We start from the raw sequence: 14,799 nt of genomic DNA, 5'->3' as shown, positions 1-14,799 counted from the left end.
ACATCTTCTTCTATATCTACAGTCTTAGTTTAGCTAGTCAGATCTCCATTAACCAAAGCTACTTTTGAAGCACTAAAATACTTACTTAACATATACTCTATGAGAAATTGGAATTTTCCAGAGTTTTCAGAACATTTTATTTTACCAAAGGGTCACAACAGCAAAGTGGGTCAACAGGGAAATTATTCTAATGTCATTTTTACATTAGTAAACCAATTAAGTAAATGTGCAGAGGCAGCTAAAGGTCATTCCTCATCTAATGAATCGCTCTAAATGAGAAATGCTACTACTATCCTGCCTGTTTTTCTGTGTGTCCAGCAGAGTCAGACACGTTCAGCGAAGGTCAGACGCAGAGAGGAATGGACCGCTACCTGGATAGCTTGTTTGACCCTGTGCTATCAGACAACGGCACAGTGAGTGCTCACACTGATGTCCTGCACACCACACAGCTCAGATTTACTCTCACCATACTATCAATTCATGCATAATCTACAGTTTTGCAGCATAACATAGAGTTTTCTCATTGCTTTATCACAGCTTATACTTTTGGTAGTTTTTGTAATGGTTTTATCCTGTTAACGCCTTAACCATGGGCTGTTATCTGACTGACCAACAGGAAGAGGTTCTTATTGAGAATTTGCAGAAATGTTACATGAGTTTCCAATGCTTTATGCTTAAAACTATACAAAGTATTGGACTGTATTTCGATTGTTTCTCTCTACTGTGAAACCTCTAAATAAATCTAATCTAATCTAATAAATCTAATCAAAAAGAAGTTTTGTTAATTTCCTTAGGACCTGCTTTAGCTATTTTTTATATTGGGGATGGTAAGTTTTAAGTCTTTGTTTTTCTGCAATGAAGAGAAACCACAGCTCCATTTTGAATACATTTTAATAGATATGAATATGACAGAGAATGCATCATTAGTTTATCCTTAAAGGCTGATAAAGTAGTTCACTCAAGGTCCTCTGCTATTTGAGAGTGGATGGAAATGGGTGCTGATGGAAGAGTGGAACATGTGATCTACCTTCTCTGTTTGTGTATGAATGGGGCAGACAATGAGGATGATTAGGTTTCTTAACGGGCTACCGTATATGATTGTAAAAGCAGGCAATGTATTTTAAACATCCTTGGGAACAGTTTTCTTCTCACTACTGTTTACAGAATATAAAAAAGGAAGAGATTTTTACAAGGTTTTTCCTTGTGTTTGCAGTCATTGACACATTGCTATCTTATTGTGAACTATAATGATTAGGAAATCTTCAAACTAGAGAATCTGCAATTAAAAAATGTATATTCACTTAGAAGAATAAAATTGAACTTGGAAATCTGTTGCAGAAGTGTATATTTTGTGTCCCTATGGGTTTGAGCGTATGTGTGGTTGAGCATTACTACAGTGTGTATGGTACTTCCTGGGGAGTATTCAGTTCCTCGACTCGCTCTCTAATTGACGGGTTGAATCATACAGCACTCTACCTCCTTTCTGGGCTCTTCTCTACTAGCACACACTGTTACTTCCATTCATTTCTCTTAAACTTCCGCTTCTCCTCACCTGCAAACATACATTTTGTTCCACTTTATCCAAATGAGCTTTCTGTGTGCCAGAACATGGAGAAGACTGGTTTGTCCACTAGAATGAAAGGAGGAGGAGGTGTGGGCATCGCAGAAGGTCGAGGAGAGGGGCATACATCTCCCACTAGGCCTTATCCACCTGGGATCCATCCTGGAGGTGAAACTTTGAACTTTCCTCCTGCTTTATATGAACTTTCTGTTTTGTGTATTTTATTTTCTGTACATTTTTTATTTTTCACTTTTAAAACAACATATTTTTTGATTGGCATCAGTTACTCAGCTTGATCTCATGTGGTTCTTAAAACCTTGATGCTCTAGTGGATTTCCACAAACTCAGAATGTGTCGAGTTGATTTGTTTTACTCTTTTAAATCAATTTGACTGTATGATCTGGTTGAACTGTAAAGTGCCTTTAGATGACGTGTTGTGAATTGGCACTATATAAATAAACTGAATTTAATTGAATTGAAATTACTCTCATACCTCCAAAAGTAAATAGTTAAAAATTATACAAATACAATGATAATTGAATTTACATTTTTTATGATAATAGACTCTTTAGTTCAGTTGTTCAAAGATTCATTTCCACAGGTCAACACCCTTAATCGGGTGTTTAGAAGCCATAATGAGCTCTAGCTTCATCCATAATGCATGAATGCCCATTCATTGTAACAACAGGTTTTTTTAAACTGTTACACTCCAGTTTCCATTTATATTAATAATGTAATTTTATTCTTCTGGTTACTCTGCTCACTCTGTAATTTATCTTCTTGCAATATAGTGTATATTATTATGCATAATTAATCCATTACTATTCAAAAGAGGTTCCTGTAAAGTTGAGAAATGTAGCAAAGGAAAGAGGGACGAATTGAAGGAGAGAAGTTAAAATGTCAGAGGGTAAAACTGGGGATATTATTAATTTAAATTGAGGGCTTAACATGTGATTGCTGCCTCTGGGTAGGGATTGACTGTGCCTTGCAAAATTCAGCTGCTCAAAATTCAGCTCCTAAACATACAGCCAGAATGGCTGGTTTAGATCAGTGTGTATTTATGTTTAAAAACTGTCCAAGTCCTATTTCAAATACAAATACATATAGGAGCCTGAATAATAAAGTAAAAAATGCTGCACCTTTATACTGTTCAGAAATTCTCTTTATCCAGCCTGATTTAGTTCAACATAGTTTCCAAAGAATAATGAAGAAAAAAGTCACTTTGGATGGATGAGCAGATGGAGTTAAGTTCCCATTTTTAACTCAGTTAAAATACAGCAGTTTGGACAAATACAGCAGTTCACACTTTTATAAATTCTCAGAATAAGAAGAATCTTTATTAGGTTTATATTTTTTTATTTTGTCTCTATGGTCATATACCAGATTGGTTCAGTTAGTAAACCTGCTGTAGTAGGCGGTGGGAAGCACTTTCCTGACTCTAATCTTGTTCCTTACCCGCTGCTCTTAAAGCCGTCCCAGTGCTGCCAGTAGCTGGAGGAATGATGCCCCCCATGCCCGTCCCCTCCCACCACCATCACCATGAACGACACCAACAACAAGAGCAGGAACAGCAGCAGCCCCAGTACCACCAGTATAACAGACCCCAACAGCCCTACCCCCCACCTGGTTCCTCCACACCCCTCCCTGCCTCCCGTGTAGCTCCCACCCCTTTGCCTTCTCGGCCCCCCACTGCTGTGTCTACAGCAGCTAATAGAGAAACAGACACACCATCTCATATTGGAGGCGTGCCGGGGATGCCGGCACTCTCGGCTATGCCTGCAGTTCCAGGCTTACCTGTGATGACAGGTGCAGCAGGTATAAGAAGGATGAGGTGTGAATTAGACTTTCCAGCATGTTTGGCCTGAAACGAGTGGGCATGGTGGATTTCCAATATGACTATGAAATCCATAATAATGCTTTTATTTGATTCCCATCTTTCTAAAAAAAAGTTTGAAAGTTTTTTATGTGTGGATTGTATTTTGTGAAATAAATGCATGCTCAGTCAGGAAAAATGTCTGAGTAAAGTTAACTCTAGTTAAAACAATATTTACTTTAAAACAGAGTTGGCTCTTCTCTGAAAATAGGAGAACAGATAAAAAAAAATACTCCTTCCATTCAAAGTAGAGCAAAAAAAAGCTTTCTTGAGGAAGAAATTGTTAACCGTGGAAAAAAATCTCAGGCATTATTCCTCTGCAGCATTTTACTTTTATATATTTATGTGGTCAATGTTTCATTGCTGAATTCTTCCTCAGGATCGGAACAAGTGGTGCTGACTCAGCAGCAACAAGCAATCATCAACCAGCAAGCTATAATTTTGGTGCGAGTCGTCTCCTTTTCACTCTACCATTCTGTTCTTTAGTTCTATAGTTATGCAAAGTTAAATAACACGGTAGCACTTTATTCAGATGACAAAATGTTATATGGATAAATGCCTTTTAGTCCAGTTGACATTAGACAAACTGAAGAAATGGATAGAAAAGAAGAAAATGTTATTTAGTCTTATTTCTACTCAGAAACTAATAATAAATACTAAAGTAATCAAATGAAGCACATTTCAAAAATGCTTAAAATCTGTATAATGCGTGGCATAAAGAAAAAATTTGCAGACACACCCTCTGAATACACATTTAAATTAAATACTACTCAGTCTATAAATCAGGATAAATTAATATCTCATATTTGCCACATCTACAAATAAGTCAAAATGTCTTAAATTAAGAGTATTTTACCCTTAATTTGAGTAGTTAAATAAGATGATTTGCCAATGAAATTATTATTTTTACCGTTAAAATAAGACAATGCAATTGTTTTTTCCTATTTTAAATGTAAATGGCCTTGTTCAATTGGCAAAGTTTCTCACCTACCTCCTGAATTCAAGAAAAAATGTACTTATTTAAAAGAAAAATACTAATTTAGATTTAAATTTTTGCAGTGTGGAGGAAAGGAGAAATTACATTACATTAGATGGAGTTCTAAAGACCCTTGTCACATACTACAACTTTATGAATTTCTTTTAGTAGCTCACCCTGGTTTCATAAAAAGGCTTACTTATTAAGTTATCGCACCCTGTTTTCTCAATATATTATTATTTTTGTGTTTTACTCTTTGCTTTTGCTTTATTTGTTATTAACCTGAAGCATTTTTGAAATTAACACAAAAGAGAAAACACAGCCAGAGGTTCGTATTTGTGCATGAGCACAATGAGTAAGAAATGAAGTAATTTTCAAAAGAGAAATGTAGAAAAAAAGTGGAAAAGTCAGAGGTCAAGTGTAAAAATGTAAAGAAGAATATTGGATACCAAGAGGGAGGAGATACAAGTAGTGCTTTGAATATATTGGAATATATAAAAGCTTGTTTTTATTGAATGATTATGTAAAGCTGCCTAAGCCGACAAGTTGATGGATGCATTAGTAAGTACTGACAACAGTTTGCAACGGCGTACAACAATGTTTATGTCAGCTGATCGCTTATTTCCAGGCATAGAAAAGACTAAGTAAACACTATCAGGGCAAATTACTAACATATGTTGCTTTATTTTAATATTTTTTTTTGGTGATTTACTATCCTCCTGGTATATTACAGGGTCCCTTTAAAGGAAAAGATGGTTTTTAAGTCTCAAGAAAAATTTATATTAATAATTCCATTTACAGCTCACAACTTACAAAACTGACAAACCCAAACAAGCTTAATTAAAATTAATCAAATAAACAGTTTAATACGTTTCTATAGGCCATCCTAAATAATGAATCACTTTGGGTATAAAGTAAGAAAAAAAATGCCTAAAAAAGAAAATCCTACAACTTTTATGTTGATCACCAGAAGCATAAAGAAGCTTGGTTTGACCAAATTTCTTTACTAAACTGTATAAAAATTCAGTTCTGTGTCAGTTAAGTCATTTATCCATATTTTAATCAATTTTTCCATTACATCCCTTTACAACTTTGTAACTAAATATACCTAAACCAAAGATTTTTTCCCCTTTCGATTAGGTATCTTCCTCGTAAAATTACTTAATTTTTTATATATAACAATATTGCATTTCAATATTAATTTTGGAAAGTGTGAATTAAACACCATCCTATGTACTTTGGTTCTGATCCCTGTTTGACCGACTAATTATAAAACAAAGATTTAAGATCTGTGTAAAGAGGCATAAACTTTAACAGTAAAGTGAACTTGTAATTCTCAATATGCTGATATAGAACAAATAAATGTGTTTGTGGGGCAGGCCCAGCAGATGACCATGCAAGCTATGGCTATCCAGCAGCAGATGTTGTCGTCCTTCCCACCTGTTGCTCCAGCCCCCCAATCACCACCACCACACCACAAAAACCTACCACTACGCTCACGCACACCGAGCCCTGTAAGTAAGCAAATCTCCTTTTTTGCTGATATAATCACTTTTAAATATCATCTTGAATGATGTATGTATTTTTTCCAGACAAAAGAGAGCAGCGAGTCATACAAGCACAGTCCTCCAGCTGTCCAGCGGAAAAGCAGTACGTTTATTCTGTTCTTTAAATGTCATTAAAGCTGAAGATCCGGTTTTCAAATAGATCAGACGTGTCTTATTACCAGTGAATGTCTGTTTTTTTGTTCATGGTTTGTTTTTCAGGCACAACGCGTGGGCCTCCTCCTGAGGATGTAGTTCGCTCCAGTGTGAGCAACACAGAGCGCATTGACCCGAGTCATGACATCAAAGACATAATCAAACAGCACCAGCCTGCAGGCACAACATCCTCGGCTGGGTCTCCAACTAAAAGGTAATATGAACACCCCCAAGGCCCCATTCATTGCAAATATTCTGCACTGAAATTGAATAGATAAATTAGGAATAAATGAATTGTTATTGCTAATTCTTTTACCTTGTTATTAAACAAAATGCATTGCCTGATCTGATTGGTCTGATCTAGAACAAGTGTTTAGTTAAAGCACTTTTGAATGAAAATTAAATGTATTTATTAATATTTTCATGTTTGTCCAGGAAAAGTGATGGGAAGAAGTTTTCCAAAAAAGCCAACCCTCATGATGAAGCAATGGAGATCCTTAAAGATCAAATGGCAAACCCCCCACAACCGGTAAATCCCAGCTCCTAGATAATTTCTACAATACAGCATTAAAAGTCACTCGAAAATTTATGGGTATTGGATATTATAGATAATGTCACTGAGACCCACCATCCTGCAACTTTTAGATGCATCTTTTCTCCAACACACCTGAATCTAATGACTAAATTCCCTTAGCAGCTCATTCATCCTAGCAGAGGCTAAGTAATGAGTAATGAGTAAGTTATTCCAATTAGGTGTGTTGAAGAAGAGATGGATAAGGATGGTAGCTCTAGAAGACCAGACTCGAGTAGCCCTATAGTAGAGCATAGATGATTGGTTATGCACATTAAAACAAGTATTTTGACGTATTTTTCACACTGTAGTTCAGTCCTAAATTTAACCATAGAAAAAAAAGTCACAACAACTTATAATGATTCTACTGTTATATTTCAAGAGTTGCCTCTGACTTTTAAAATTGAAGCAGAGTTCAGGTTTCAAAACTTGGCTCAAAGGTTATCAGTGTTGCACTTACCCGAAATCTCCTGATGACAACCTCTGAGGTCTTCTTACATATTGACTATCGGGTACAAGTGGTACAACAGTGTTATACACCAGGCTTCCTCACATGCAGGAAACATGAACGAAACTGAACCTACGGTCTCTGTTTTCACACCTGAATCAAATGGCTTAATTACTGCCTCAGTATTGATTGATTGATTGACTTTATTGATCTCGCAGTGGATAAATGTACTTGTTACATCAGCTCAAATAGTAAAAGAAGAAGAGCATGGGATATATACAGTATATACAGTGTGTCCACATATGACAGCTTTTTTTTAGTAGTAGTATCACTATACAGCGTTTTGCACAGGGTGTTTGCATTGGTATTTATATGGAGTGATATTTATATATATAGTTATTGCACTGGGTGTCAAGTATAGAGAACAGTTATTGGACAGGGTATCAAATGGTAAATTGCACATTATACGTTGCACAAGTTATTGCCATTGGAGTTTTGCATTGTAGAGTCTGGTGGCAGCAGGGATGAATGACCTGCGGTAGCATTCCTTTTTACTAACAGGGTCTAAAAGTCTTTCACTAAAGGAGCTGCTTAGTTCCTCTACAGACTGGTGCAGAGGGTGGAAGGTGTTGTCCATGATGGATGTAAGCTTGGACAGCACCCTCCCCTCAACCTCTTCCTCCACCGAGTCTAGAGTGCAGCCTAGGACAGAAGGCCTTTCTTACTAGTTTGTTGAGTCTCTTTCTGACCCGCTCTGTGCTGCCAGGGGCCCAGCAGACAACTTCATAGACAAGGGCTGATGCCACCATGGAGTCATAGAAAGTTTTAAGCAGGGGCTTGCTTACTCCAAAGGACCTCAGCCTCCTCAGGAGGTGGAGGCGGTTCTGGCCCTTTCCATACAGGGCATCGGTTTTATGAGTCCAGTCCAGTTTATTATTGACATGAACACCCAGGTATTTGAAACTCTCCACACAGTTTCTATGTTTGTCCTTGGATGTCCACAGGGGAGTGAGGTGGGGGTCTTCTCCTGAAGTCAATCACCATCTCTTTGGTCTCAGTGTTAAGACATGGGTGGTTTTTCTCACACCAGTCCACAAAGTTCATGATGATCAATCGATACTTCAGCTCGTTCCCCTCAGAAACACAGCCTACAATGGTCGAGTAATCTGAGAACTTCTGGAGATTGCAGCTGTCTGTGTTGTAGGTGAAGTCTGAGGTGTAAAGGATGAAGAGGAACAGGATGGTGCCCTGGGGGGGGCCGGTACTGCAGACTGCCACCTCTGACTGACAGCCACGTACTGCCTCAATGTACAGTCAGGTTCTCCAGAGTCATACTTATGACCTGATCATCTCAATCAGTTGTTTTGAAAATCATCACATTGATATGGCTCAAGCTACAAACTCCGGTATAGTAGGTGGCAGTATGCACGTAAAAGTCAAGGTTGCAATCTTCCATTAAACGAATAGAAGAAGAAGAAGTTGTGTTGAAGCAGAGGCTAAATTAGAATTTATGGGCTGCGTCTTCCAAGGAAGCGGTCTACCTGGACTGGATCCTTTGAAGTCCATGAAAATAAGGAGGCCGAAAGAGTTTTTGCTGTAGATTCAAACAGGTCTAGCCTTCCACAGCTGATACCACAAAAAGCAGGAAAATAATGAATACCAAACTTTAAAATTATTTTTTTTTTCGTTTTTTTTTATTGTAAAGTGAAAGAGGACTACACTAATGAGAATAAAGGATGGAATAATGGTGACAACTGCCAGGAGTATGAACAAATATATAAAAGATATAAGCAAATCTAAACAATGTACGTATAAAAAATATATCTGCAAAATCTCTTATAGTCAACAACAAAAAATACTTATACCAAAAATACCAAATTGTGCAAAATAGCAATTAAAAATAAAAATCATATCAGCCTTATAGTCCCCACATTGCATATATGTTAGAAATCTGTCCTTAAATTACAGCCAAACCAATTTCGACAGTAACACATAAAAACTTTTCAATAAATCAAACATTACCCGCCACATATCTGACTCAATAACCATTAAAAAAACAATTTTAATTCATTTCAGACAAAACTATTCACATACTTGTATTATATTAAACTGTACTTCCAATATTCACCACTGTACGGCGCCAAGTACCTTTTTCCTCTGAGATTGGAGCAGCCGGCTTACTTGGTTTCCCAATGAATCATGGGATATCCAAGGCTACGTAGGATACACCGGACCCGTCCTACAAAACGGGCAAAAAGAAGGATGCATTTGTTGGCTGCGAGTAAAATGAGGAGTTCTGTAATCCGAACTGACCTAAACGCCACGCTATGAGGTAATTGGCCTATGAATCTGGCCTTCTGAAGACGCAGTCCCTGAATTTGAATTCAGCCGGAGAGAAATCTAAAAGGTGCAGGACACCATACATTGAGTACTGGAACTGATGAATCCTGCTCTACACAGAAACCTCATTAAAGGTATAGTAGGGGATTTTCGCCAATTTTTTGTAATGACCCGCCCTCTCCACTTTTAAAACTGTAGCTTACCACAAATGTACGCCACACAAGCGCAGAAATAGATAGCTAACTGGGTGAGCACGTAGGATGACCTTACGTAAACATGTCACCAGAATGATTGACAATTAGGAGGACCACTTATTGAGATGATCCACCCGGGAATGAAAGATTTGGCAGATTGTTACACTGTAGAAAGTACAGAGCAACGAAATGAACTACCGGGTATCTAACTTTAACCCATCCCCTTGGGGAGCAGTGGGCTTCCATTGTGCGATGCCTGGGGAGCAGTCTAGGGTCTTTCCTCATGGACCTAGAGTGGCAGTCTGTGGCAGTGGGGCTTGAACTCAGAACCTGAGGTTTCCAAGCGCAACACCCTAACCACTAGGCCACCACTCCCCAAAGCAGGCATTAGCATGAAGGGTCTTGCCTAAGCACCCAAGTGCCAGTACCAAGCAAAGTGCTTTGGTACTGGCACTGGCGAACCCAGGCCTCCTGTTTGCAGGATGGCTGACTTACTAGTTGAGCTAGCCAGCCACCAATGTTTAAATACCCAATATCTAAAACACAAAGAAATTAAATTCCACTCATTTGCCTGATTCTCAGTCACAGAAGAAGCCCTCCCAACTCAAGGAAGATGAAGGAGTTAAAGCTATTAAATTAGCCAAGTCTCGACCTGCAGAGCCAGCACCCAGCTCCATCATGACCCCAACCCATCCTCCAGGTGAGATTATCAGATCAATTAATGAGCATTAAAGTAAATAGCTCTTACTCTGGCATAATTCGACATGTATGTGAAGAGTAGCTCTGGCTAGATTTAATAAGTGTGGTTCTTCAGTCTCTAGAGATTTACCAGTAGAAGAGGAAAATATTCAGACTCAGCTTCACAGTAGGACCAGCGATGAATATTACACCTATTCTAATGTCCCCTGGAAACTCTTCTTGAGGAAAGAGGTGGGTCTGAGACCTTTTTCTCATTACAATTCATTAGAATTCTGTTTTAATGTTTTTTTTTTTTATGATGAATTCCTGATTTTATTATGCTCCAATACAGGTTTTCTACCCAAAGGAGAACCTAAATAATCCATTGACCCTGGACCTTATTTTCAAGCAGGTTGGTCAAAGATACCCATTTACATCAGACTTTTTTGTTCAGTTTACAAATTCTTATATATATATATATATATATATATATATCATTGATTTTAAATTAAAATTATGTATTACAGCTGGAGAATAAGCACCAGCCTTCTTCCCCTCCAAGGATAAACGCTTGCAGACAGTTGTTAGATGGATTAGAATTTGCTTTAGATGAAGGCAAAGTGCATTTTTAACTGTGCTGTATTACACTTTTTATATTAAATATTAAAAGAGTACAAGTTTCTGCTTAATCTTGCAACAACTCTCTTGCAGAAATAACTGCTCCTTGAAATGTTGCTAAAGCATAATTATGAAATGAAAAGAAATGATGCATGGTTACAATTTTTAGAATTGTTGAACTATTGTATGCTATGCTAGTGGCAGAAAATCCCCTTTATATTTGGTAAAACTATTAGTAAAATATTTGTCTTGAACAGTCATCTTGTGCTGAACTATTGCTGTGGTTTCTGGCGTTTATTATTTCAGGGTGCTTCCCAGCAGCTATTTTCAACCATTGTAGTGATGGATTTTATGTACGTTTGTCAATGCAATATGTACGGTTTGGATTTAATTACCACCAATGAGCCTCCACTGTTTCAGAGACCAGCAGCTGCCACTGGTATCCAGCCCTTTTTATTCTTAGTGCTACCAACTCACTGAAGAATCCTATCCTATTTTATAAATAGAGTCATTTTGTTTTACAATTTATTCTGTGTAAGTACAGTACACCTGTTCTGTGAAAAACTCTGGTTTGTCAGAGAGCATTAAAGAACAGGCACCCATCAAGGATCAGATCTGGGAACCTAAATAAAACATTGCCCAAATACCTGAAGAAGTTGTGCAGCTAAAAAAGAATCCTGATATGTAAAACCATGATCACCCACAAAGCCAATCAATTTTCCTTTATAAATCACACCTGTACCTTAAAGTTTGCACACAAGGCTCCACCTCATTTCTTCATGCCCATATTCAACAATAAACGCTGCATGGAAAATGGAAAGAAGAGCTGATCTGAGTGAGGTGAGAGGAAGATGGATGGAGTTAGTTGCAAGGCCATCCTGGAGGAAAATTGTATATATATAATATATATATATATAATAATATATATATGTTATATATATATATATATATATAGGGTTAAATGCAGAGAGTTCATTTCTCCATTGTGAGAACAATAAAGTTGAACTTCTATTTTTTTATCTATTCTATATGCTCTTGTCTGCGCCTGTTTTTTGAAGGTTTTACACGATACTTTCTCCGAGGCTTGCGTCCGCATCACTCAGGAAGAAAGGCAGAAGATGAAAGACCTTTTTGGTAAAAAATAAATAAATAAATTGTTAAACATCAAAATGTTGTGTTGTGGAGGAAATGCACATCTATACCCGGGTTGCCACCTAAAAGAGTTGATAGGTACATTTTCTTTATAACAGCCCAGAACAAAGTGGATCAGGCCTCAGGAACGAATGATGATAGTGTGAAGAAAAGAGTGGTAAACATGGCAAAAGACTCCTGGGAGATCTACTTCTCCCGCCTCTTTCCCGCCTCTGTGAGTTTCCCAAAACTGCTTTCCTTCTCCTTTAGGCCTGTATGAATGCCAGTTGTTTGTAATATAAGCCTGTGGTGGATATGTGTGCTGCTTGTGTGTGTTCTTCAGGGCAGCGTGGGAACGGGGGTGCAGGTCCTGTCTGTGTCGCATACCGGCATCAAACTGCTGAAGCTGGTGAAGAGCAGCTCCACTGCTTCAGACTACTTCAGAGTGCTGAGGCCTTACAGGTGAACCCAACTTGTTGGCTTGTGATAGTTTGGTTACGTTTTTGAAGAAACAGCTACTGCATTGAAAATGAAACCACATCTAATCTGAGATTATCCTCCCTTGGAGCATCTTGCACTGCTGGTAAATCACAGTCTTTGCAGTTGCATCACAGTGATCTCTGCTCCCTTTGACCGATAGCTGCTGTAGGAAAGCAGTACAGGTCAGAAAAAAATGTTTTTTTTTCTGTCTTGAAGGACAACTGGGGGAAAGTCGTTGAACACATTCCTCATGAAAAAAAGAACACCCGATTTTAAATTCTAGGACTTTCCTTATCAGTAAATAATGAAAATGCTTATTAAAAAGATTATTTAGATATAATCTTTAAATGTTCATAAACATGAACCAGATTCAGCAGTGTTGTTAGTTACCAACTATATAAAAAAGCATTGAGAAGCTGTGTGCTGCTAAGCATCTTTGATGTAACACCATGAACAAGAACTTCTTCAGCAGCAACAGCTTGGTTTTCTGTATGACTTCATTCGTTTTATGGTAGTAGATTGCTTTTTTAACCACAAGCTCTTTTTGTTCTTTTTTTTCATAGAAGGTTGCTCTGTTGTTGGCAGGGAGCTTTTCGGGTCAGGATCAGCTGCTGGACTGTTAAGATTCAATTTTAAACACAGATGTCTCTGGTATACAGCAGAGTTCATGGCGGTATCAAAATAGCGAGGTTCCCCAGTCTCTAAATCCTTGTTGTGCTAAAATCATGATTGACAGTTATTTATTTATTTTTTTATTGTTTGCTTGTAGAAAACTTGCTTTATGGTCTATTCTCTCTACTTTGGTCAAATCTGACCAAAGGACACTGCTGCAGAGGTCTTTTTTTTTTCAATGAGATGCAACTTTGCAAAATTGAGTCCTGCTGCTGTATTATTTTGTATTACACAGCATTTGTAAAGCATAAAGGTAACCTAAAAGGCTGAACAGTGTAAGACACGTGAAAATGAAAATGACAAATGAAACTAAACTAGATCTATCACCATGGATTTTAAGTACAGTCTGTCTTTTAAACAGAATAATTAACAGTGTTCCTACTTTTGCTGCTTTTAGGGCAGTCCTTAAGTATTTTCTTCTTGTTTACATGTATATTCCAGACCTAGAAGCAGACAACTCTTCAACTTTTATAGAAAGGATCTCGGTTGCTGATAATGCATTTAATCAGCATCTCCTGGATGCTACTTCCACACTAAAATGCTACAGAAATGTATAATTAGTTTTTATCTAAAGGCTTACCCATTATATATTTGCTTCAATAACCACACAGTGTATAATCAAATTCTTTCACTGTCTGGGTTAAACTAGATTTATTTTATACAGATAAAATAATGAGTGTACTTTTGGCATGCTTTAGATATTTCCAACATATTTTCTCAGTTAGGAAACTTCCTTAAATAATAAAATATTACAGCCCTTGACCAGAATCTATACTTGCTTTGAACTTTGACTTGAAGCTGACTTCCTGCTTTGACCTTTGACTGCCCGTGCAGCTACTCGGACATCCTGTTTGTGTCTATCCCATCAAAGAACATGTTGGAGTTCAACCTGACCAATGAAAAGCTGATACTGTTCTCTGCCAAAGCGCCGCAGGTCAAACATATGATCGACTACTTCCTCACAGAGATTAAGAAGGTCAGAAACATATTTTATTTACTGGCTTTTCTGCAATTCTGTCTTTTGAGTCACTGTCCTGTTTATTTACTCTATTATCAATACTTCAGATGGAAAGTTTTTTATTGCCTAAATGTTTTTAATATAACATCTCAGGTAAGCAATGGGTCAGATCCATCAAGGAGCAGATCAGTCTTTGAGTGGCGGCAGAAATTGTCAATGTTTGCAAGTCGGGTAACAACCTGAAAAACAGCCTGATTATTTTTTAGGAGATTTGATGTTGTTGAAAGTCTGCAGTATATTTTTATTCTGACAATACTATCTGATAGCTCTAGATAAAATCCATTCATAATCAAGGAATGCTTGGAGATTTTAACCAACTATATCCCAGCATCACAAAGAGCTCTGCTTAATCGATCATCAAAACCAGTGAAAGAGTATCAACATTCAATCAATGAAGAGTATCATCATTGTGTCGTCTAAATTAAATGTTGCTGAGACTCTGACTCTAAATGCACATTTAATAAACAGACACATCACACTCATAGAACAGTGAATAACAAGCATTCTTAAAAGAATCTCAAAAGTTGCAGAAACAAGAA

At 37.5% G+C, this 14,799-nt stretch overlaps 1 protein-coding gene across 1 annotated transcript in view; it reads left to right on the top strand.

Annotated features, from left to right (window-relative positions):
* myo15a (myosin XVA) overlaps nt 1-14,799 on the top strand; it is a 54,122-nt gene that overhangs the window by 24,679 nt on the left and 14,644 nt on the right. The window contains exons 34-48 of the mRNA XM_015388627.1: nt 319-413; nt 1,606-1,729; nt 3,032-3,376; nt 3,814-3,878; nt 5,790-5,924; nt 6,003-6,060; nt 6,177-6,324; nt 6,546-6,639; nt 10,246-10,363; nt 10,478-10,593; nt 10,694-10,753; nt 12,018-12,093; nt 12,210-12,325; nt 12,434-12,552; nt 14,077-14,218. Coding sequence (XP_015244113.1) covers nt 319-413; nt 1,606-1,729; nt 3,032-3,376; nt 3,814-3,878; nt 5,790-5,924; nt 6,003-6,060; nt 6,177-6,324; nt 6,546-6,639; nt 10,246-10,363; nt 10,478-10,593; nt 10,694-10,753; nt 12,018-12,093; nt 12,210-12,325; nt 12,434-12,552; nt 14,077-14,218 — 1,811 coding nt within the window. The remainder of the gene's footprint in view (nt 1-318; nt 414-1,605; nt 1,730-3,031; nt 3,377-3,813; nt 3,879-5,789; nt 5,925-6,002; nt 6,061-6,176; nt 6,325-6,545; nt 6,640-10,245; nt 10,364-10,477; nt 10,594-10,693; nt 10,754-12,017; nt 12,094-12,209; nt 12,326-12,433; nt 12,553-14,076; nt 14,219-14,799) is intronic.

Source organism: Cyprinodon variegatus, unplaced genomic scaffold (assembly GCF_000732505.1).
Source record: "Cyprinodon variegatus isolate N-32 unplaced genomic scaffold, C_variegatus-1.0 Scaffold431, whole genome shotgun sequence".
Classification (NCBI taxonomy): Eukaryota; Metazoa; Chordata; class Actinopteri; order Cyprinodontiformes; family Cyprinodontidae; genus Cyprinodon; species Cyprinodon variegatus.
The sequence above is the reverse complement of the archived record's forward strand: the minus strand, read 5'-3'. Positions and strand labels throughout refer to the sequence as shown.